We start from the raw sequence: 22,116 nt of genomic DNA, 5'->3' as shown, positions 1-22,116 counted from the left end.
CACCGCATCCCGTCCGATCTGCGAAGTTAAGCAAGGTATCGCCTAGTCAGTACTGCGGTGGGGGACCACGCGGGAATCCTAGGTGCTGCAGTTTTCCTTTTTGGTCTTTTCCTTTCGTATCTCAACGCAACAATGCCTCTGCCATTGCCCAGCCCATCAAAGTTGATGTTGACGGTAGTCACTCAAGGTAGCTGCCATCACGAGAGAGAGAGAGACTGTCTAGATTGCAAAAACGACTGCGGGGTGATGGACTAGCACTCGCCCAAGTACTTGCTCTTTGGCCATCTGCAACACGCCCCAAACAACAACATTGTCAGCACTCTAGTCTGGATCTCAGGCGAAGTAGCGAGGGATGCGCCGTACTCACCCGTACTTGTCCTGCGGAAAGACGGTATAGTTGTTGTTCATGTAGACGTCGAGGTGGTCCTGGATGTACTTTGCGGTGGGGTGGTCTGGGGGATCGCACGAGATGCGATCCGGCTGGCCGTCGCGCTGATACACACGCACATAGTCGATCTTCATGACGGCGGGGAACTGGACCTGATTCCACTTGACCGCCTGGAAGCCGTCGGACATGGCGAGGTTGATGATGATCGACACCGGCTCGGTGGGAATGAGTCGTTGGCCGATCTCGGTGTACGGATTGGGACCGAGCGCGTGTCCTGTGACGGACCAAGTGGGTTTGCCATCGACGAACCACGTGATGCTGCCGGAACCATCGCCGTCCCAGTCGGGATCCCACTGCATACCAAAGCGCACGGGGATCCCGCCGGATTGATCGTAGGCCGTGTCGGGGACGCGCGAGATGGCCGAGACGGCTTCCTGGTAGATGCCTCCCGTGTAGGTGTTGAAGGTAGTGTCCGGCAAGTAGAGGTGCGCTACCTCGGGCGCTTGGCTCCACGAGTAATTCGCATCGAACGGTGCGATCTGGAATGATTGGGATGCACTGCCGTGGCCCATGTAGGTCTGCGCTTCAAAAACGTCGATCTCGGGAGAAGAGCGTCCAATGTCGTGCGATGGACCAGGATGGTCTTCACCAGGACAAGTGCATGCCGACACGCGCTGACCTTCGAGGTAGCTGATCTTCTTTCCCGGGCCGTTCTGGTCGTAGGGCGTGTAGGTATGCAGTGCCGAGTAGGGTGCGGTCTTTTCCGGGTTGGTCTGGTTGGCGAGCGTGCCCACGTCGCACTTGTTGTAGCTGTACGGCCACATCCCCTGTGTGGTACCTGCATAACCGGCGCGGCCGAGGTTGCCGAGCGTCCAGACGGCGGGCCAGAAGCCCTCGGTATCGTGCGTTCCAGGCAGCACAGCCGACGTCTCGAGGTAGCCGCCCTGGAAGCAGAACTTGTTCCACGACTGCAGCATACCCGAGCGAAAGTTGAGGTTGTGCGTCTCGTGTTCTTGCATCCAGACGTTCAAGAAGCCGCTCGAGGTGTTGACCGCCTCGGGCGAGTACCATTCAAAGTCGCCCGTGACCCAGTAGTGCAGATCCACCGCCTCCCAGAACGGATCGTCGCCCGGCCAGAACGTGCGTCCGTCCTGGTTGAACTCGTCGCTGAATACCAGATGGAATCCTCCGCCGTCGATGGGGTGCTTCCAGTTGTACGCCTTCTCGGGGGTATCTTGATCGATCAACGAGAAGAGGCCGGGCAGCAGCGGCACCTGGCCCGTACCATTGGTGCCGCCGAGTCCGAAGAACGTCTTGGCCTTGCGGTCCGCATCGGCCTTGCGGAAGAATTGCAGGATGGGATAGCCGGCAAAGAGCATCATGAGCGAGCACGAGATGAGCGCGAGCGTCGCCAAGTTGAGAAATCCGAGGAAGCTGATGTTGCAGCATCCGCATAGTCGTTCCGAGATCTTCTTTTTGCGTTCTACGCCGGGCACATGCAGCCAGTCATCCGCCTCGGCAGAGCCATCGTAGTCGTAGAGCCAGGCGACTGCTCGGAACTTGTCCTGCGAGGTGTGGGTCTGGCTGCTGGCAGGTGGCCGCGAGTGGGCCGACGATGATGCATCCGAGTACATGTCGCCATGCGGCCCCGATGGGAAGGGCAAGTGGCCGGCGCCGTGTTCAGGCGTATGGTGTAGTGGATGTGCACTACCGTTGGAGCTGTCGGTATCGGAGAACGAGCCGCAACGCACGGGTCCACCAGCCGGGCCCGTGGTGGCAACGTGCAAAGTTGGCTGATGCGAATCCTCGTCGTTGCGCGCGCCAGCGTAGTAGCCCGCTTGTGCCGCCATCGCCAGTCGTCGAATCGAAACGCTGTTGCAGTCGTGCTCGACACTAAGCCGACGACGGATCTAGGTTGGGGGATGAAAGACGGAGCATGGCAGAAGCTTCAAGGGTCTCTTGACGTTCTTCACCGTATGCTGTCAAAGATACCCACCAAATGTGGCAAGCAGCCACCTAAGAATGAACAATGGGCGCAGCATCTCTCTGCATAGTGGATTGTGTGGCTGACAGAGTGCGACGCCAGTGCAGCCTTGTGGCACGCACCCAATGCGTGGGGCCACATGAGCTCAAAAGTGGCAGCACCCACCTTGGCCCCCTCGGCTGCCATGAGGGACTTGTTTGCATGCACATAATCGCATGGCGAGGTGGGTTGGTCCGAGATGATCATGCAGAGGCGCGTGCATTTCGAGTGCGCGTACATGCTCATTGCTACACGTGTCTCGACTCGTCCAAGGGTTTCCAAAACCGCCTTTGCCTGACATGAGAGAGTCTGAGATTGTCTGTGATGCACGGTCCCACCAGGAGCGCCCCTGGAGCCCCTTGAGATGTAATGAAACTGCAGCGAGCAGTTATTCGCAAGTCTCACGACTCCTTCTTCAAGTCGATCATGCGATCGAGGCCACCACACGATCATAATCCGAGCGCGGAAGAAGAGCTGCGCCAGGTTGGCGCTGCAAATGTGGCCAAGAAGGTTGGCGGCAGCGTTGATGGAGAAAGGGTAGAGTACAAGGAGAAGCTGCATGGGTATGAGCGTGTGCACCAGGCTTGACAGTGATCAGTCGTTCCTGGCTCGCTTGGTGTGATGTGTGCGATGGCGTGAATCTTGGTCGTAGCCTTGTTCGGTTTCGAGTAGTTCTCGCTCGACGGATGTCGGCCTTGGCCTCTTGACGGCAGCGCCTGCCGAAGATGCGACTGCTGCTGGTGGCGGCAGGGGCGGTGTAGACTCGCGATATGCGTGGTGTGCTTCGTGACGGAGAGGCGGAGATTGCTGGTCGTATGCACGCGCTCGATGCGCCACAGGAGGCGATTGCGAAGTGGGGTGGCGGTAGGATGCCGGCGCATACGGATCGCGAGGCAGTGCACGCGGAGGCGAGGTGGTCTCAGACGCGGGATACGCGTCGCCTCTTTGGGAGGATGCGCTGCCGGCTACAGCACGTGATGGATGCGGAGGTGGCGAGGCGTACCTTGTGCGGTCAGTCGATTCGTATGCCGCGTACGACGCTTGGTCTGCATACCGCGCCGAGTAGGGCCTGTAGTCGTCCGCGCTAGCGTGATAGCGCGAGTCATACGCGCCACGATCGCGCTTGGCATCCCTGCTGCCGAGAGAGCTTGCGTGTTGTCTGGCAGCTGCAGCAGCAGCTACTGCGGCGGCTGCTTCGCGCTCGAGCTCGAGCGCACGGTCGCGATGCGCCTGCTCGATGCGAACGCGCTGCGCCTGCTTGGACGCGATGGCGTCCAGAAGAAAGTCGAGCTCCTCGCGTAGCTTCTGCTGCTTGAGCGCGGCCTTGCCCACGTTGGCTACGAGGTCGGTGTGGTCGGTCGAGACGCGGTCGTACTTGTCCTTGGACTTGAGGAAGAGCGACTTGTAGTCGGCCGAAGGATTGGCTCCGCGCGGCTTCCTCGCCGAGGGTGTCGAGGCGGATGTACCTGCCGTCTCGGCCATGGTGGATGACTATGCAACGGGATGGCTGTGCAGCGTGAGACTCGGAGCGCCGTTGCTGTGATTGTTGCTGCTGCTGCGCAATGGATGATGATGCTGCGGAAGCAAGGTTGCAGACGTTGGTCGGGCTTACGAGGGTCTTCTGCGACTTCGCACGGTTCCGACCCGCATGGCGAAATAGTTCAATTGTTAGGCCGCAAGATGCTTTCCCTCTAGCTAAATTCCTGGTACCCGACTTCCGCGTCGAGCTCCGGGCAAGGAAAAAAAGGGTTTTTGTTAGGCCGTCACTTCTCCCTTGTAGATAAAATTCAACGCAGTGATTGAATGTTAGCCGGGTCGCGCCGCAGCTGCACGCGTTGCTCAGCAGCGCCAAGCCAGCTGCAAAACCATACAAAGGCGCACCAACCGGGGCAGGCGGCAACATAGGTCAACGAGCCATTCCAACACGAGACATGTTAGCGTAGAGAGCAGAGAATGTTGGATGGCACTGGCATTTGTACACGGTGCAGGTGGGGGTGCTGGCGAAGTATCGGGCGCTTATAAACCTGGCTGGAGCTCGATCCCGACGCGGTTGCGCGCGCGCTCCGCCTAAAGCTGCATTGATGTCGGTGGGCGGGGCCGACAAAGTAGATTGACCGAGCAGATTGAACGCGCGCCTGTGATAGCGACAGCGCAGTGTCGAACAGGGGATCGAGAGGATAGAACGGATAGGCGGCTGCCAGAATGACCAAGTTCGGCCGTGCGGCTGTAGGAATTTGCCGCGGAACAGTGGCTCTCTGGAGCTGCGGCGATGGCCAAGAGACTATGCACAGAGAGGTTAGACCGTTCGACCAAAGAGAGCTGAGCGAGCAAACTTCAGCAAGAAACGCGCGCGGAGCATGCATGGCGTGCATGTGTCAGGGCGATCATCTCGGCCCACCTCGTGCGCCGGTGCAAGGGAGCAAAACACAAACACCCGATGCGGGCGGCTCGAGACGTCCAAGGAGAAGCAGACCGCCAACCTGAAGATCAGGAAGCGGCCCCATTGCATCGTGCCGGTCAACCATTAGCGGCGTCCCGTCATCGAGGAGCGCCTCTGCAAGGCAACCGAGCAGATTGAGCTGGAGAAGAAAAGTGGCGCCGGGATGCCGAGAAGGCCAATCGTCGCCTCATGCAGGAAGAGGGCCTCATGGAGAAGCGGTGCACCACCGAGAAGCAACGGCAGGGTGAGGAGGAGATCGTATCCACATCGTCCTGCACCATTGAATAGCAGAGCACCGGCAGGCGCACGCAGTTCGTAGCGGGCATCCGCGCGTTGTCGTGCGTCTCGAGATCGGTCAAGATCCAAACAGTCACATTGTTGGGGTGCTTCTGCGTGTCCGAGCCATGCTCGCGGTTCTGTTGTCAGCGGGTCTGCGGATCGAGTTGGGACAAAGCCAGCATCTTGGCAGAGGCTTCCGTGCCTTTGGGCTGCGGAGCGAGACTGGCGGGGACCATCGAGCTACTTCTGTAAAGTCGCACGTTGGTGTGCGTGTTCAAATGCTGGTCGCCAACAGTCACATTGGCTCCCACGCAGTCTGATTCAGTTAGCATCCCTGTCGACGCGCTCGTCGCTGCTGCTGCTGCTGCTCGGCTGCCGCAGCTCGCGCACTTTGGTTTATAATCGTCACATTTCATATGGCGCAGTTCCCACTTCCCGACGCACAAGGAAGCGAGCCGTGTCGTCGCTTTCCGGTTTGCCTTTGTTGGCCCACATGCGCCCTGGCCCGAGTGAATTGGTGAAGGGCTGCAATATGCAATGTTACCTCCGGTGTTGCTCTGGACTGTGGCCTCGTTTACTGTCGAGGGCATGAGTGAACCATCCAGCTGCGACCTGAGAGGCGACGTGAGAGGGCTGAGATCGACGCGTTGCGGTCGTTTCCTGTTCTCGCATCAGACCGTATCGGCGCGTGAACACTTTGTAAGGTAGGGAAGGCCAATAAGAAGTGAGGGCGGCGGCGGTTGCGGCTGCAGCATCAACCATCTGGCCTAGGGAGATCCAGCCCTCAGAGCAAGGCTTGGTCAGCGATAGAGTCTCGAGCGCGGTCTTCCTCGCAATCCGGCTCGCGTGCTTCGTGAACACTCTTGGTATGCCGAACTCGTCGAGGACATCGTCTGCGAGCTTGAGCGCTCGCATCGCAGCGCTCACGATCGCATCAAGGCGCATGGCAGCCACGATGCAGGTGTCCAGGTCTACTTTGCGAGCTTTTCGAGCCTCTTCGCACGCTACCGCCAGCAGAAGCGTCTCGCCACACAACCAAACGTTGCTGCAGCGAGGGATTCGAGGCGCCGCCAGAGCACGCGAGCTCAAAAGAAGAGGAAGCGGCGCTCGAAGTACCTAACTGGCGATGAGGAGCTGCGGCGTCGATTTCACGGGTTTGACTTTGCCGCCATCAGGGAGGCGATGAGCGCCGAAGTCTCCGAGGCCGAGGAGGAGAGCCAAACCGGCTCCCAGCACCACGCAGGCTCGGATGGCGGTGGGGATGGCCACGCACATGCCATCGTCGTCGTCGCGCCTCCTTGGCGCCCGCTTGAGCTGCACAATGCTCAGCGCGAGATCGATACTCGGCTCGAGCAGCGCCGTGCCAGCGCCGTGGCGCCGTCGCCGACGCCGACCAAGACGGGGTCCAGACGGACGGGCCGAGTCTGTTGGCCAACATCCAGCGTTGCGATGATGCCTTTTCCCGGTAGCGTCCAGCGCTGGATGGTCAATGGCGAGATCGCGAGCAGGTGTCCGCATCTCGTCGCCAACTTCAGCCCAAACAACGTCGGCACAGTGGAGGCGGGCAGCGTCACTGCCATCATCCGGACGCCGGAGCAGTGGGGCCAGCAGCCGCCTTGCCGCATCCACGAGCCGGTCGCTAGCTCCGCTGCGCCAGAGCAGGCGGCGGCGGTGGCCAGCTCCTCTGACCCTCGCAGCCCGGGCAGCGAGCTCCATAGGGATCACACCGAGCTCGATAGCGACGACAACCACGGCACCGTGCATGGTTGGGACGATCTCCTCGACCCAGGTCTGCGCGACTAAGCTCAGCTCGCTCAACTGCCGGACAGCCAAAATCCACTCCAGGGATATGTCAATGGAAGCTCAAGTAGCTGAAGTGGAAGATAACTTGGATGCAAGAAGCGCGTGCCTCTGGCGCCTCCATTTCGGACCCTGCGTGGGCAGTATCATAAGTGGCTGGCCGAATCACGAATATCTCTAGCGACGCAACGCCCGACCAGCCTCCCGTCCGACCGAATAGCCCCAACGTAGGGCACACGCTTGGCGGCCGAGATAGTAATTCACTCCACCTACGTCTTCGGCAGACATGACGCGATGCAGAGCCATTCAAAACGCAAGAGCGTGAGCGGTAGTTGCGGTATTTCGGATGTCCTTGTCCAAATGCTAGCGTGCCAGTCCTGCCAAGCAGACGCCGGGGCCCAAGCATCGAGATCGTCCAGCTGCCTTCGGACGTTGACGAGCCGTCATCGAGCTCCTCTGACCGTCCACCGGCGCAGCCGCCATGCCAACGGCGCCAGGCTCGAGGCAAATGCTCGCGCAGGTCTCTTCAGCGATCAAAGAGCCCCGCCTCGACAACGACATGCGCGCTCGAGGTCGTCAACAACATTCATTCCGTCTCGCTCGAGCTCTTCATCTCGACTTTGTGTCCTCGTCGCCCAGCGCCTGCAACAGGCGGGATCGACTCGCCAGCTTTCTAAGCATACACGCCAGCGCCCTACGCTGGGGCATGACCAATCTTGGCAAGGTGACAGCCTCTCTCTCGACGACGTCCGGAACAGTCTTCAGCCCCTGGCCATCAAGACGACAGCGACGCGCACCGAGCAAGACTGCAGGCCACTGTCACGCCTATCGTCAAGCCTGCCGCCGAACACCTGGACTCTCGAGCGCTGCAGCAGGTTAGGTCGGCCGTTGTTTTTCGGCCAATTCGTCTCCGTCCTTTCTGTGTGCGGTAGCTACTAACTTTGACTGACAGCGCTGGCGGACTCTTGGCGTCAGCTTGGACCCTGGCTCTGCGGCAATATCTTGGACGCTGGCGTCGGCAAATTCATGCACCACCTCCACAAGCTGTCACTTGTACGCGAAGAGCGAGCTTGACCAAGCGACGTATCGCGCCTCCTTTTTTCACATGCCTCATGCTGTCTTCCCAACTTCGAGAGCGAGCACTTCTTTGCGCCTCGCCCTTGCCTTGGCTCGTCCAACGAGCTTGGTGTATATAAAGCACGCTTGCTCGTGTCGAGTACTATAGTCGCGCAGCAGTCATCCTCGCCACCGAGCCATTTGACCACCGACTCGCCAGATCTCCAACATGGTCGCTACACGAGTGCAAGCTGCGCCTGCGTCTTCCAAGGGCAAAACGCACTCGCCGCAACCAGTCCGTCCATCGCAGGGCCCACTCAAGTCCACATGGCACCGTCAAGACGATAAGCACGGCTGGGGCTTCTTCCATTGGCTCATCCACTTGATCGACATCGACCCGCTCCCGCCCGCATCGACGACGATTGTGCACGACAAGGACGACCCCATCCCCGTTTGGAGCAACCTTAGCGCGCACATTTTCATTTGGCCGCGCTTCGGTGCTGCTTTCGCGCTTCAGTATGCCTATGCCCACTTCACGGGCCACAACTTTGGCTTGCTAACCAACATGCTCTTCTGGGGCACGTACGTCGCGCTGTACGGTATCAATGTCATCCACAGCACTCGAACCGTTGCACAGCGCATCGGATTCCTTCAGCCGCACAAGTCGCGCGACGGCATCCCGGACCATCGCGTTCGTGAGGTGTTGCAGTCCCTCGCCATGACTGGCTTCCTGCGTCCCGTTGCGGCGACATTGCTGTGTTACGACCCCAGCCAAGACATGACGCTGTCCCCTTGGCTTCCGGTGCTCATTCCCGCCTTTGCCATCGCCGTCGACTTCTGGTTCTACTGGTACCACCGCGCCATGCACGAATCCGAGACGCTCTGGAGGCTGCACCGCACTCACCACACGGCGAAGTTGCCGACAACGGTGTTGGCGCTTTACGCCGACTCGGTCCAGGAGTGGGGCGATGTGCTGGTGATCCCGCTGCTGGCGCATCTGACGGTGCGGCTCGTGCTACCCATGGGCTTCTACGACTGGATGCTGTGCTGGTCGTACGTCGAGATGCTCGAGCTCATGGGTCACTCGGGCATCCGCTGTGCCGGCACCTCGCCCGCATTCGACTGCCTGCCTCTTGCCAAGCTCGATATGGACATTGTGATTGAGGATCACGACCTCCATCACTCGAACGGATGGAAGAAGTCCGGAAACTACGGCAAGCAAACTAGAATCTTTGACAAGCTCTTCGGAACAGTCATGCCGCGCGTCGAGATGCTCGACCATCTCATCGACACTTCGGACAAGGTTTGGTTCCCTCAGTGGTAGTAGGCTTTGTGCCATTCACGCCCGTTGTACCCCTATGCAATCCAATACGGCCCGTCTCCCCAGCTCTTTGGTGTGTTGCATTAGTACTGGCAACGGAATGAGAGGCCCACTCTACGAGAATCAGATAGCGCAAGACCGAGGAGCATCGCATCGGGCACAACAGTCGAAGTACTGAGCCGTGACAGTGGAAAAGCTCTATTATGCAGATGCAGCTTTACAAAAGGTATCGGTGACAGAGCGACAGCAGTTTAATCAGGACAAGGCGTTTAGGGGTTGGTGACAGTGGAAGCGGCGCTGGACAGGATCTTGGGCGACAAGCTGGCCTCGGTGTCGGTACAGGTCGGAGTAGCGACTTCGGTGGCATCTAGGCTCGTGCTCGTCTTGGCGGTGGACGTCTGATCGCGTGTTTGCTTGCGCTGGCGAAAGAGAAGAGCATGAGTCTCGAGGAGCCTTGCAGCAGCGGGAGCACCGCCGGCGTTGCGACTTCGCGTCGACCAGATCTTGGCATTGGCCTGGATCTTGTCTGCCTCGGGGCCTCGGAGCAGGCGGAGCATCTTGGCAAACAGGTCGTCCTCGTCCACAAAAGGCGCGTGCTTGCTACGCAGGCCGATCCCGAAGCGCTCGGCGAGGATGGCATACTCGTGCGTGTCGAACCACTGCGACAGGATCATCTGCGGCAGCCCGTAGTGTACTGCCTCGTTGAACGAGTTGCCGCCGCCGTGGTGAATGACGACGCGAAGAGCCGGGTGCTTGTAGATGCGACGCGGGTCGTGTACCCAGCGTGTGAAGCGCACGTACTCGAGCCCTTCGAACTCGGAGAGCGTAAACTGCGAGTAGCCCTTCTCCGCATCGGTCTTGCGCTTCGGCTTGACGTTCTTGATGGCCTCGCTGAGCTTCTCGGCCACGATGAGCGTCGACACGCCGCTCGGTCGTCTGGAATCGATGGGACGCTTCTCGTCCCATTTGGGCGTCGCCACGGCGGTGGGCGTGTTGAGCGGCGAGGTGAATCCTGGACTGCCCGGGTTGCGCTTCGGCTTGTTGAGCTTGAAGAGAAGCTTAATCTTACCGCCGCTTTCACGGTGGAGCCGCTCGAACGCGCGCAGACACGCTCGAACTTCGTCGTCGGTCCACAGGAACATGCTTCCCATGTTGAGGTAGACGACCGACTCGCCGGCGGCGTAGGCAGCATCCATCCACTCGACGTCCAGGTCGCGCTCGCCTTGGCCAGAATGATCGAAGGAAGTCGACAGCTTACTCAACGGGCTCCAAGCTGCGACTTCCGAGATAGGCGTGCTGGCCTGGCTCGGCGAGTGGTTTTCCGGGTCGCTGGTGACACCGCAACCGACAAACGTGATCTGATGCGGCTGTCGAATCGAGTCCCACAGACCTGGAGTGTTGAAGTGAATGCCGCCGACACAGTTGCGATCCTTCCAGAGGGGCGGCACAATGGCACTGTCGGCGTTGAAGCCCATTGAGCTGAGGCCAAACTCTTTCTTGAGCAGCGCTCTTCGCGCGTAGAGGTCCCTCTTGATGGCATTGCCGTAAGTCTCGCGGATCGTCAATTTGAGGTCTGTGAGGGGATGGGATGGATACGTCAAGGAGTTGGTCACTGGATCAATCGATGCAGGTGTGGGGTCTGTGTTCCGAATACTCACTTTCGAGCGCAGACATCAAGGTACGCTGTCGCCTGCGACCCATCGGATGAGGGTCAAAAAGACTCTTGCGGGTAGCCGTAAGAGAAGGCGAGCAGGGAACGGTGAACATCCAAGGCAGGCCGGTCATGCGGCAGCCGGTTACGAGGTTGGGGGACAGGGCGTCCACGGCGATCATGTCCGGTTCCAGCTCGAGCAACCGGTCACGAACCAGGGTGGCGGCTTCGCGGAACTCTTGCTCGGTAACGAGTGCTACGATCTGGCAAATCTCCATGCTGCTGTAGTCTCCGGGTGGTTTCCTTAACCCCTTGAGGTGCGACTGCATACCGCGAGTGCTGCATGATCAGAGAATGGACAACGGTGCGCGATGGTCAGCCAGCTGCAAGACATCGTCTCTCATGTCTTGTCTTTCAAGGTTTGGACGTACAAATCTTCGAATGCCTTTGCGGTCCCGAGGTCGGAGAAGTGAATGCGTGATGCGAGGACTTTGTCATTCTGCTCCTCCCTGAACTCGGCGATGGCGTTGCGGAAGGACGAGCCGGTGAGGAAGATGACATCGTGGCCAAGTCGGATGAGCTCGTAGGCGGTTGCCAAAAGGACGTTGATCTCGCCGCGTGCCGGGTTGGCGAGGAGAGCGATCTTCATATTTGCTTGAGCGATATGCTTTTGAAATGCTTTGTGACAGAGGGGCCGTAGGAAACGAGATGCAATTGGGAAAGAGAAGTGCGTCGATAACTGATCAAAGGTTCCAGGGAGGGGGAGAAGGTCCAGGGTATGCAAAGGATCTCGAGCTTGGTTGAGGGGTTGAAACGTAATGAGCGCCGCGAACGAGTGTTTTTATGTACGGGATAAGCCAGCGATACAAATAGCCGAAAAGCGTTCGTATGGAAGGCGGGGAGTCGGCGGCCAGTGTTGGAACACTGTTTTGCATGCCGTGAAGGCACTAAGCGGGAGAGCTGCCAGGAAAGATGTGGCAGGAAGCAGGTAAGCGAAGCAGCGGTAGGACACGGCAGGAAGCGGACACTATTTGCAGCTAGTAGGCGAGCGAGGTTCGGTCTCGCTTGCAGGAAGGACCCTTCGTCGCTGCAGGATAGCAGGGCGAGCGTTTGTACACTGCATTCAGGTGGCAGGACCCGCGGCCGCCGCCTCTCTTCGACCCAGCCACGACGAGCATCCGTACGATGCGATGAACGTGCGCTCAATAGCCTATGTACGCTGATACAGTTGAAGCTGAAAGTAGAATACGTGCTAGAGGATGCTATCACTGCATTGAGTCGGTGACGTGCTACTGCAAAGTAGGCCGGGAATCCACGGGCTCGGAGAGCTCGGCGGGCGGCAAAGCGGGCGTGAAAGACGGTCGAAGATTTCCCTTGACAGAACGAGCTTCGAATTGACGTCTGCAGAGTGGGCGAGCGACGGCGATAAGGGTTCGCATTGGCAGCGGACTGGACCAGGCGTACCTTTGATTTCTGCACGACGACGGCTCGGCATCGGTGGCGGTACTGGTCAAAGGGCCGGTACGGATGCGCGAATCCCGAGACAATGCAGACTGCCGATCCATGGATGTCGGGGTGAGGCGACGATGTGCCGTGTCAGAGAGAGGCTAGCAGTGACAGAGCTGGCCGCTGTGGCCGCACCAACATCATTGCCTCTTCTGGCGCGAGGAAGTGCTGCGCGGCGTGTCTCACACCGCGAAGCAGCTAGCGGTGGGCTCCGACTGTTGTGGTGCTACTGTGGGAGTGTAGCCGATCCTGCGTGCATCAAGTCGAGCACCATGATGGTCAGCAATGCGCCTTTGCACAGGTGGCTGCCGCCACCCGCGGCCCTGCTATGCAATGCAGGCCGTGCACCGTCAAACAGCTTGCACAAAACCCGCCTCTTTCTTTTTTACTTTGTGCGCCAAAAAAATAAAATAAAAAATATTAAAAAAATTAGATAGATCCAGAAGAGGCTAATTATGCTCAGCGATGCCTGTGGCTCACCCAGATTTTCAGCGTAGGTGCTATTTCAGGCCGGAGAGCGGGCGCATCGTGGTGGTGGTGCTCGGCGTGGCAGCAGCTCTAGCATGAGATCGTGCAGATGCCGCCACCTCGTTCCAGCTCGAGCTGCACCTGTACCGATAGTGTCGAAACCGGCTTGCTAGGCTGGAAACTGCCACACGTGCCCGGCAGAAAGCATCGATGACTTTGCTCTTTTGTGCGAGCTAGCGATACGACTGCGGACCGCATGGGTGCCGATGTCGCGAAAAGCATATGCTCTCGATGACATTTACTCGTCATCGAACAGACTAAGCGATAGCGTGTCAGAACGGCGTCGACTAGGATCGTGAAAGGCGGCTCAAGCCGGAACGGACGATGCTCCTCCGTCTAAATTTACTGAGCCAAGCGTGGGAACACCTCGTTACACTTTGTGCGTACACAACGCTGACCTGCTTTCCGACTGCTTGAGAGAGTCGTATGTGAGTGTGCTGCTCGTCCGGCTCGCGATCCAGTAAAGTAGTGTTGTATCGCTGCACGATGATTGGCGCCGAGCGTGCGGTGAGTGACAGCGTGACAGATTTGTACATTTGGTGCTTAGCGGCTCGCGTAGAATTTGGCGAATCAGAAACTCAACGCCGAGCGCTGGTAGCGCTGCTCGCTCTTCGATCCGAGCTGCAGCGCCTAAACCACCTTGCCAAGTTTTTGAGACGCCGCACCAAACAACCAGCACGAGATACGCGAGCCCAACGAAGCGTCGCCAACCTGCCCACCTGCCCACCTTGACGATGCCTCCCCACTTTTACCGCCTGCATCTGCACGCCGTACCGACCAGCACTCTTCTGCTCCTCGCTTTGATCCAGACTGGAGACTCACATCGGGGTCGCATCCAACAAGTGCACTCAAGCTGGACCCGATCAGGTCTGCCTCGCCTTGGCCGTGCCCCAGCCGCTTCCGGACCCTGCATACTTGCCCCGACGCTTGATTTCTTTTTCGAGCTGCTCCCGGATCCTTAACACTCCCATCCGCCACCAACGCCGCCACCACCACCACCACCACCACCACCACCACCACCACCACCAACACCTTACAGATACGCCCGCTCCACCCTTTCCAACATGACGACGGACGAAAATCAGCCTTGGAGCCAAGTCTCTCCGGACCTCGCCAAGAGGCCGCTCGTCGGTGTGGAGAAGGTGCTCAACTACACAGAATACTACCAGAACGGAAACGTACGTGCACGCGTCCTTAGCAAGCGTGACTTCGACGAGCTTGCATACTGATTTTGACACACGCTCGATTTTGTGACTACATCGACCATGCAGTTCCAACTCACGATTGCTCTGCTCTTCGAGACAGGCATTGCATCAGAGACTCTGTGCGAGCGCTTACCACTTGCCCTTTGGTCTGTTCGCACTCGACTGCCAGAGCTCGGAACCTGGACAGTGACCAATGACCAGAGCGCGGAGCTTGACCTCGATCATGCGCTGTGGCAGCCCATCCGATCGCTCGAGCAGGCTCAACAGTGGCTTCACGACACCGCCGTCGTCGTCAACGACGGCACTACTGTTCAGCAGATGGTCGATCGCCTTTCTAACCGTCGCATCGAGCCGGTCGGCAAGCAGTTCCACGTCTACCTCGTTTGCGATCCGCTCTACGGAGCTTCCGGTCTCATCGTCAATGCCTCTCACGTGCTCAACGGCCATCGGGCGCTCTTCCAGGGCGAGTTGATTTTCGAGGCGCTCCTCAACCCGCGCATCTCGGACGCGATCAGGCAGCATCAGGATGCTGGGGCTGCGCTCGCGGCCATGTTCAAGCCCGAAGAGCTGTCCGAATCGCTTGCGAAGCTTCCGCAGAGCCTCAACACCGCCTATGCGGACAAGTTCCAGCCGGGCGCATCGGAGATCGCAGCGGGCTTCCACAAGGTGGGTGAGAAGCTGGCCAACGGTGCTCAGCCGTCGATCGGCATTCCTCGATTCGAAGCACCCAGCGCAAAGCCTGCATACTCTCTCGGCACCTACGATGGTGTGCACATGTCGATGCTCAACTTGCGATCGCGAATCAAGGCGGCGGATAATCAGAACCTCAAGCGCGCCTGCAAGAAGAACGGAGCGAGCGTGCCTTCGCTCGTGTATGCATGCATTGTGAACAGCATTGATCGACGCTGCGGGTCGAGCACGGGCTCTGATGGCGCTGCGCTGGGTGCCAACCTTGCGTACTCTGCGCATGCAAGTCGATGGATGCCGGCGGAGACGTTCATGGAGCGCTCGCCAGTCAACATGGCGATTGTGCTCGGTTCGGGATACTTGTCTCCCGAAGAGCTGCAGCCAGGACAGCGCGGAAGCAACCTGGACGAGGCAGGACTCTTTGCACTCGCGCGCACGATTCGCCAAAAGCAAGACGACTTTCTCGACACACCGCACATCATTGGTGCCATGCCGGATCTCGGAGAGCAAGTTTCGTCGCAGCTTGCCCAAGCGGCCGAGCGTCAACGACAAGCAGGGACGGACTGGCGCTTAGCACTTTCGGAAACCTCGCCGGTGGTCTGCCCTCCTACACTGACTTCGCAGGGAGTCATCCCCGTCAAGCGATTCTACACGGCCCAGGGTGCCTCCAACAAGCTTCAGCTGGAGCAGCCTGCGGAGGAGTACCTCGAGTTTGTCGACATTTGCTCGGGTGGTAGGACTACAGATGCCTCGGTGTGCTTTGCCATGTTCACCCACGCCGGTGCTTTGACGCTGCAGGCCCACTTTGACTCGCACTTTTTCGACGCCAAGCTCGTCCGCAGCATCTTGGACGATGTAGTGTCGCAGCTGCGTGCTGCCGCTGCATCTGCAAGTCTCACCAGCCCAGACCAAGCCAAGCTCTAGCTGCCCCCGAGCTGCAGTAGGCTCGGCTTTGTCGGTTCCTTGTTCAATTTTACCAGTGTCTCTTCGATTTGACCATCTTGTTGTGTGCCAGTCGGATGTGGACTAGCGTCGTGCCTAGCCTGAGTTTGTGTGGGAGCCAGTCTCACCCGGAATTCTGCCTGCCCACGCCAATGCAGCGGGGGCCGAACTGTGAGCATGTCCGTCGAAAGCCAAGCCCTAGATTCATGGGCCCGCTTAGTTATTTTAATTAAATAAATAAGTATTTAAATGGCCGTGCATGATGGAAGTCGGGCTTTGGTGCCTGCCATATGCCGAGGTGCACGGGATTTTACGGGTGTTGTGCTGCAACAAAGCTGAAGGCAAGCTATCGTGGGTGGCGCTGGTACCGCACTAGCGAAAAATCTCCGACCGCCACAGTCTAGTGCAGTGCACGGGCTTGCGTGGCGGCTCCAGCCACAGGTTCCGTTCCTTTCATGCCCCTGCGTTCAGCCCGCCCATACACTAGAATGCTGGAAGAGGCTCGAAGAAGAGCCCCTGCACTGGATCCGATGTCGGAGGTCGAAAGTACCGCGCGTGACGGAGCGATGAGCGAGCGCACCTGCAAAACCCAACTGTGAGGACGATTCCGTCGGTTGTTCTGGACGGACATCCCTGCAGAGTGTTGCAGTTGGATGGGGACGAGCCAGAGATACGGTCTCGTGTCTGTTTCGGACCAGGATGGGAGAACGTGAAAGACGACGGCGCTTTTCCCATGGCAATTGTGGCAGGAATCGGTGGTGTGTCGAACAGTGCTAACCGAGACCCATGCACGCCGATACCGCCGCCTTCGCATATTTTTTTGGCGACCGGCCGAAATCGCACTTGCATGCTGCGCCCTCGTCTGCCGAGCCCACACACCCTCGAGCGCTAGTGTCCGGCTCCACTGCTAGGCTGTCGAGATGCGATCGAGCGTCGGCTGAACCCAAATGTGCAGGTTGAGGGCAACGGTAATCCAAACGCAGCTTTGCGCTTTGCGCTTCAAGTGGATCCTGTTCTGACCGCCCATTCAAGCTTACTCGCGTCTACGAGATCGAGTCAACCTTGACCTTGTCTCCGCATCACCACCAGCAAGAAGCTTGTCCTACAACGCATCATCATGTCGGCGCAAGATACATACGAGTGGCAGCAGACGGAGCGCGATGTGTGGACGCGCGCGTGTCTAGGACACGAGGCGTCCGCGTCGTTCAACGAGAACATCGCCTACGGCCACACGGAGCTCTCGGTGACAGCGACGTTCCGAGTGCATCATCCAGCGAGTTCGGGCATTGCTGGTACCGATGGGGAGCTGGATGATCTCGTGGCGCGCGTGCGCGATGCGTGGATTCGAACGCGATACCTGCGACCCGAGGTGGCGGTGGAGATGACCACACACACGGATGCGTCGATGCCACAGGCATTCACGTACCGCGTGCTTCGCGATGAGGCATCGCTACGTCGGTGGGTGGAGCAGACCATGGTGGTGGTGAGGCTCGGTGAGCCCGGTGCAGAGAGCTTGGAAGAGGTGTGCGCGTACACGTACAACCGAGCGCTCCCCACGCGCGGTAAACAGTCGATGCTCTACCTCGTCCTTCCGCGCCTGGCGGACGAAAAGGATCGCAACGCCCACTTTGTCTGGAACGTCTCGCATGCGCTTGCCGACGGCGGCAGCATCTCGGAGCTGTACAATGTGCTTCTGCAGGCCATGATCGATGCTACGCCTTCGACGGACGGATCGGTCTACATCCCCTCGGAACACGAGCTGGATGTGCTCCCCCTCCTGCCACGGAGTGTGGTGGCGGCGTATCGGCAGCAACACAAGCCGAGTGCGGCGGACGAAGAAGCGGCGGCAGAGACAGCTCGTGACAACCTGCGTCTGATTCAGGCCAAGATGGACGAGTCGCTGGCACTGCAGCCCGTCACGAACTGGACCAAACGCAAGCACGAGACGATCTGCATCCGGCGCGATATCGAAGCGGACGCGGCGCGCGAGCTGATCAGGTTCGGAAAGCACGTCAAGTCGGGCGTGACGTATCTGGCATCGGCAGCCACGGTGCTCGCAACGGCCGAGACGTTTCCGGAGCGCAAGCCATCGAGTTCTGGCGCGTTGATGGGCATGGTGCGCAACGCGCGCAGGTGGCTTTCCACCGATCCAGTCGAAGGTGCCACTGGCAACCGCACCCCTCTGGGCTCGGACGCTGTCTTTCTCTGGATCCCCGTCGACACGCAAAAGTCGCTCGAGCCCAGCTTGGATCGTCTGCCTCAACTGGTTTCTGTAGCTGCGAGCATCCGCAGCGAGCTGAACAAGCATCTGGTCTCGCCACACTGCATCTCGTCGTACCCCGTGGTAGCCGACTTTGCGCAGGGGGCGCTGACGAACCACTGGGCCGAGATCGAAGTCGCCAATCGATCCGCACACACGCCTAGCGCGGAAGAACTTGCCAAGATCATCGGACCTCAGGCACCTGGATTCTCGTCCGTAGGTGCGCTTCAGATCCACAAGCGTTTTGAGCCTGTCTCTCCCTCGGCACGAGCGAGCGGGCTGTGGCTCGAGCGCACCGATGCCGCCCACCGCGGACGCCAGGTGAACGCCTCGCCGTGGATCAGCATGCTCATGGTCGACGGCAAGATCAAGCTCCAGCTCGGGTTTGATGCCAAGTTCCACGACGCCGTCAAGATGGAGCAGTGGATGCAGCGTACCTACGAGTGGCTGCTCGTGTGCGCCGCCTCCGCCGCCGCCAACACCGCCGCTTCCTCCTCCTCGTCCGCTAGCACCATGGCTCCCATCTCGGCTCGTCTGTAGATTTCTTTTGTTTTTGCTTTGCGATGTTAGTGTTTCCACATTCGGCAAGTATTTTTTGTTTTCGAAAAAGATGTGCGAGAGCCGTGCGGAAAGACAGGTGTCAAAAACAGCACGCGTTGCAGAGAAGTCGGGGCGGACGAGCAGTGTCATGCACGCAACGCCGGCCAATCTCGGTTGTGACAGCAGCGAACCCGGTCGATTGGACGCGCGGCTTTTAGCGCCCGAACGCTGCCCAAGGCCAAAAAAAAACCAAGCGCGCTAAATTTTCGGTTTTTACGAAATTCTGCCGGACAGTGGTGGTGTACCGGCAAAAACAAGCGACGATAAGGCAAAGTGAAACCGACGCTAAAAAGCATGCAGCCGCTTCATGTTTTAGGGGGGCCAACGTGCACTCTGTGAATTTTAAGCGCCAAGGGAGCAAAGACGAGCTTATCGGCCTCGTGTTGCTCGGCTCACAGTTGTTTGCACCCACACCAGCCGAGTCATGTACCGATCCACTAGCAAGACACACACACACACCGCCAACAACGCTGATAGCGGCGCGTGATCCGCTAGTGCCAATCCGCTCGCAAACATTGCGCCGATCCTAGCCGATGTGTGCGCGATGCGCAACTTGGCGAGTGAGCTTGTTCGTGGAGAGGACAGCAGCATGAATCGAGCGCGGTCCCAACCGATAGCGAGCGACTATTCCGCGGTATCGACAGGATGCAGTCCCGCCGGCTTGGATCGGCGCTATCCTCCACGTTCACACGTAGTGCCGATCGAGTTTCGACCCACACTAAACGCCGTTTTGCTACACCCTCGATCAGCGCAAGATTGAGCCTTGGCTGACTCAAGGCTCGAGCCCCGACCGAGTGAGCATCGACAAATCAACTTGGAGGAAGCGGAGGGAGACGGGACGGCGAACGGTGTTTCGCATGGAGGATGCACGTCCGCTTTGGTACACGGCCGATCGGTGCCACTGTGCATTCGGCTACGATCGACGCTCCGCCCACCGACCATCATTCATCCAAGACACCCAGAAAAAATAAAATTGCCCGGGTCTGGGTTGCCCTGTATGCTCTTTCTAGGTAGGCTGGGAATCGTTAGACTAGGTCCGCATGGCGCTTAGTGTGTGTCTTCGTCGGGCCGGAACGAGCCGTTCGCAAAGCAGGGGACCCTGACCTGCACCTCTGCTCCCCTGCGTTGAGCACCGGCTCCACCGCATCTTTCAACCTGCATACTACCATCAAACGACCGGCTTGCGGCGTTGCCTATCTTGGAAACTAGTGCACCACGTTCAGCACTGTGAAAGACACCTCCACCTCGCGCAACACATTTTTGCCACCAGCCACCCGACCGGAACATCCTTGCTTCTGGCGGTGCGGTGAACTGCATTGACTCGGCGGTGCGCAGACATTGTTTGGGCGACACTGCAAGCGGCCTCGACTACGAAAGCACTTGTAAACATTCGCTCCGTTCGTTCCGACCTACCTTCACTCCAGGAGCTTTACTCGACAAACTAGAGTCATTGGCAAGAGCATCCCACGCGCACACGATGGACGACAAGATTGCGCTGACGAGCAACGAAGGCGAGCGGCCTCGGATGAAGAAGGACTGGCGCTTCTGGACGATCTTTGCAGCGCTGATGCTGATTGCCTTTCTAGCTGGTGCGTTCCCACCCATCCTCATGCGCGCTTTGAAGCATTTGCTGACGATTAGACTTGGTAGCGCTGGACATGACGATGATTTCGACGGCGCTGCCTGCGATTGTGGCTGCTTTGCCACCATCCTCGATCGCGGCCAACTGGGTGACCTCTGCATTTCTGCTACCCATGGTTGCTTCGCAGCCGATCTTTGGAGGGCTGAGCTGCTCGCTGGGACGCAAGAACTCGGTGAACGCTGCGCTGATCATCTTTCTGGTGGGGTCGGTGGTGTGTGCGACGGCCAAGACCATGTTGGTGCTGGTGGTCGGACGCGGTGTACAGGGGTTGGGCGGTGGAGGTATACACGCGCTGTCGGAGATCATCATGTCCGATCTCACCACGCTCCGCGAACGGGGAGTCTACTTCGGCCTGATCGCACTCGTGTTTGCCGTGGCCGGGTTCATTGCTCCCGTGCTGGGTGGGGTGTTTAGTCATTCGAATTGGCCGTGGATCTTTTGGATCAACTTGCCCATTGGGGCCGTGGCGCTGGTGATGCTGGTGTTGTTCCTCAACATCCGCGTGCCGCTGCTGACGGGAAGACAGAAGTGGGAGAAGCTCGATCTGGTGGGTAACGCAGTCTTGTTTGGATCGGTAACGGCCGTTCTCATCGCCGTTACCGAGGGCGGCATCAAGTATCGCTGGTCAGATCCCCGAGTCTGGGTGCCTCTGGTGGTGGGCCTGATCGGACTTCTGGCGTTCTTGATGGTGGAGTGGATTCCAGGACCGCTGTGTAGGCAACCCGTGTTTCCACGCGACCTGTTTGCCAATCGCACCGCCGCAGTGGCGTACCTGCAAACCTTTTTGCACGGCGTCATCTTTTACGGCATCATCTACATGGTGCCCATCTACTTTCAGGCGATCAAAGACCGGACACCCCTCGAATCGGCAATTTGGTCCTTCCCCCTAACTGCACCCTCCACCCCCCTTGCGCTGGTCGCCGGACTGATCATCAGCATCTCCGGGCGGTATAAAAATCTCATCTTCCTCGGATGGGCGCTCATGGCTGGTGGCGTCGGTTGGCTTACCCACTGGTCGGTGGGAACATCCAAAGCCGAGTGGGTTATTTCTCAAATCATCGCTGGAGCAGGGATTGGGATCATGTTCCCCATCACGCTGCCGCCGATTCAGGCCTCGCTACCCGTGGAGAGGCTGGAAGCAGCCACGGCCGCCTATGCCTTTTCGCGAACATTCGGTGCGGTGTGGGGCATCACTGGGGCTACCACGATCTTCGCCACGCAAGCAGCCAAGAACCTGCGACCGAGCTATGCGCAACTCAACCCGCTGGGTTTGGACGATTTCACGGTGATCGCCTTTGCAGAGTCGCTGAGGTATCTGCCGAAAGAGCTGCAGGTGCTGGTCAAGAAGGTGTATGCCGATGCGATTTCGGATTCGTTCTGGCTGTTCGTCCCGCTCGCCATCATCGGATTCCTGTCCACCTTGCTGCTCAAGGATCTTCCGCTGCCGGACTTTATCAAGAGCCAGGCCGTGTTGGAGGAGAAGAACGAGTCGAACGGCCAAAGCCCATCTCCTTCCGAGAGCCTTGTTTGATCCGGTAGCTTTGGAGCCCTCGCGCATTGTAAATAGAAGGGAGGCGCTTGCTTTTTTTCGAAGAGACGAACGAGCCGTGACCAATCTGCCCGCTGTCAGGCTCGACAAGGCGGCTTTGTCAAGGTCGTCGATTTCTGCGCAAGAGTGTGTCGAAACGAGCCCGACGCCGATCACTGAGCATTGGCAGCAGCGCACAAGTGAGCCACGTGCGTCAAGACTGCCGTAGCGTGTGTGGCAAGAGACATGGTCGGGCCGGA

The 22,116-nt window shown here is 58.9% G+C and overlaps 10 protein-coding genes across 10 annotated transcripts; 6 read left to right on the top strand and 4 right to left on the bottom strand.

The window, feature by feature from the left end:
• Positions 1 to 251: 251 nt before the first annotated feature.
• PAN0_031c6241 (concanavalin A-like lectin/glucanase) lies at positions 252 to 2,657 on the bottom strand (the record flags this gene model as incomplete). Its single annotated transcript, XM_014798320.1, has 3 exons — positions 252 to 285; positions 368 to 2,298; positions 2,460 to 2,657. The coding sequence occupies 3 exons, from the start codon at positions 2,655 to 2,657 to the stop codon at positions 252 to 254; spliced, it is 2,163 nt and encodes a 720-aa protein (XP_014653806.1).
• Positions 2,658 to 3,005: 348 nt separating this feature from the next.
• Positions 3,006 to 3,893, bottom strand: PAN0_031c6240 (uncharacterized protein; the record flags this gene model as incomplete). The annotated part of the gene is made up of 1 exon (XM_014798319.1): positions 3,006 to 3,893. The coding sequence occupies one exon, from the start codon at positions 3,891 to 3,893 to the stop codon at positions 3,006 to 3,008; it is 888 nt and encodes a 295-aa protein (XP_014653805.1).
• A 1,825-nt stretch (positions 3,894 to 5,718) lies between these two features.
• PAN0_031d6239 (uncharacterized protein) lies at positions 5,719 to 6,933 on the top strand (the record flags this gene model as incomplete). Its single annotated transcript, XM_014798318.1, has 2 exons — positions 5,719 to 5,829; positions 5,941 to 6,933. The coding sequence occupies 2 exons, from the start codon at positions 5,719 to 5,721 to the stop codon at positions 6,931 to 6,933; spliced, it is 1,104 nt and encodes a 367-aa protein (XP_014653804.1).
• Positions 6,934 to 7,411: 478 nt separating this feature from the next.
• On the top strand, positions 7,412 to 7,810 carry PAN0_031d6238 (uncharacterized protein; the record flags this gene model as incomplete). Its single annotated transcript, XM_014798317.1, has 1 exon — positions 7,412 to 7,810. The coding sequence occupies one exon, from the start codon at positions 7,412 to 7,414 to the stop codon at positions 7,808 to 7,810; it is 399 nt and encodes a 132-aa protein (XP_014653803.1).
• Positions 7,811 to 8,215: 405 nt separating this feature from the next.
• Positions 8,216 to 9,310, top strand: PAN0_031d6237 (uncharacterized protein; the record flags this gene model as incomplete). Its single annotated transcript, XM_014798316.1, has 1 exon — positions 8,216 to 9,310. The coding sequence occupies one exon, from the start codon at positions 8,216 to 8,218 to the stop codon at positions 9,308 to 9,310; it is 1,095 nt and encodes a 364-aa protein (XP_014653802.1).
• Positions 9,311 to 9,576: 266 nt separating this feature from the next.
• Positions 9,577 to 11,607, bottom strand: PAN0_031c6236 (glycosyltransferase; the record flags this gene model as incomplete). Its single annotated transcript, XM_014798315.1, has 3 exons — positions 9,577 to 10,880; positions 10,966 to 11,297; positions 11,390 to 11,607. The coding sequence occupies 3 exons, from the start codon at positions 11,605 to 11,607 to the stop codon at positions 9,577 to 9,579; spliced, it is 1,854 nt and encodes a 617-aa protein (XP_014653801.1).
• A 640-nt stretch (positions 11,608 to 12,247) lies between these two features.
• PAN0_031c6235 (uncharacterized protein) lies at positions 12,248 to 12,523 on the bottom strand (the record flags this gene model as incomplete). The annotated part of the gene is made up of 2 exons (XM_014798314.1): positions 12,248 to 12,359; positions 12,423 to 12,523. The coding sequence occupies 2 exons, from the start codon at positions 12,521 to 12,523 to the stop codon at positions 12,248 to 12,250; spliced, it is 213 nt and encodes a 70-aa protein (XP_014653800.1).
• A 1,533-nt stretch (positions 12,524 to 14,056) lies between these two features.
• On the top strand, positions 14,057 to 15,808 carry PAN0_031d6234 (uncharacterized protein; the record flags this gene model as incomplete). Its single annotated transcript, XM_014798313.1, has 2 exons — positions 14,057 to 14,170; positions 14,264 to 15,808. The coding sequence occupies 2 exons, from the start codon at positions 14,057 to 14,059 to the stop codon at positions 15,806 to 15,808; spliced, it is 1,659 nt and encodes a 552-aa protein (XP_014653799.1).
• A 1,135-nt stretch (positions 15,809 to 16,943) lies between these two features.
• PAN0_031d6233 (uncharacterized protein) lies at positions 16,944 to 18,626 on the top strand (the record flags this gene model as incomplete). Its single annotated transcript, XM_014798312.1, has 1 exon — positions 16,944 to 18,626. One exon carries the CDS (start codon positions 16,944 to 16,946, stop codon positions 18,624 to 18,626), a length of 1,683 nt encoding a protein of 560 aa, XP_014653798.1.
• A 1,537-nt stretch (positions 18,627 to 20,163) lies between these two features.
• Positions 20,164 to 21,859, top strand: PAN0_031d6232 (iron permease; the record flags this gene model as incomplete). The annotated part of the gene is made up of 2 exons (XM_014798311.1): positions 20,164 to 20,275; positions 20,337 to 21,859. 2 exons carry the CDS (start codon positions 20,164 to 20,166, stop codon positions 21,857 to 21,859), a joined length of 1,635 nt encoding a protein of 544 aa, XP_014653797.1.
• Between the last annotated feature and the right edge of the window lie 257 nt (positions 21,860 to 22,116).

The sequence above is a fragment of the Moesziomyces antarcticus genome, assembly GCF_000747765.1.
Source record: "Moesziomyces antarcticus DNA, scaffold: scaffold_v10031, strain JCM 10317, whole genome shotgun sequence".
In the NCBI taxonomy this organism is placed as follows: domain Eukaryota; kingdom Fungi; phylum Basidiomycota; class Ustilaginomycetes; order Ustilaginales; family Ustilaginaceae; genus Moesziomyces; species Moesziomyces antarcticus.
Note: the sequence above shows the minus strand (reverse complement) of the source record. Positions and strands in the feature narration are given on the sequence as shown.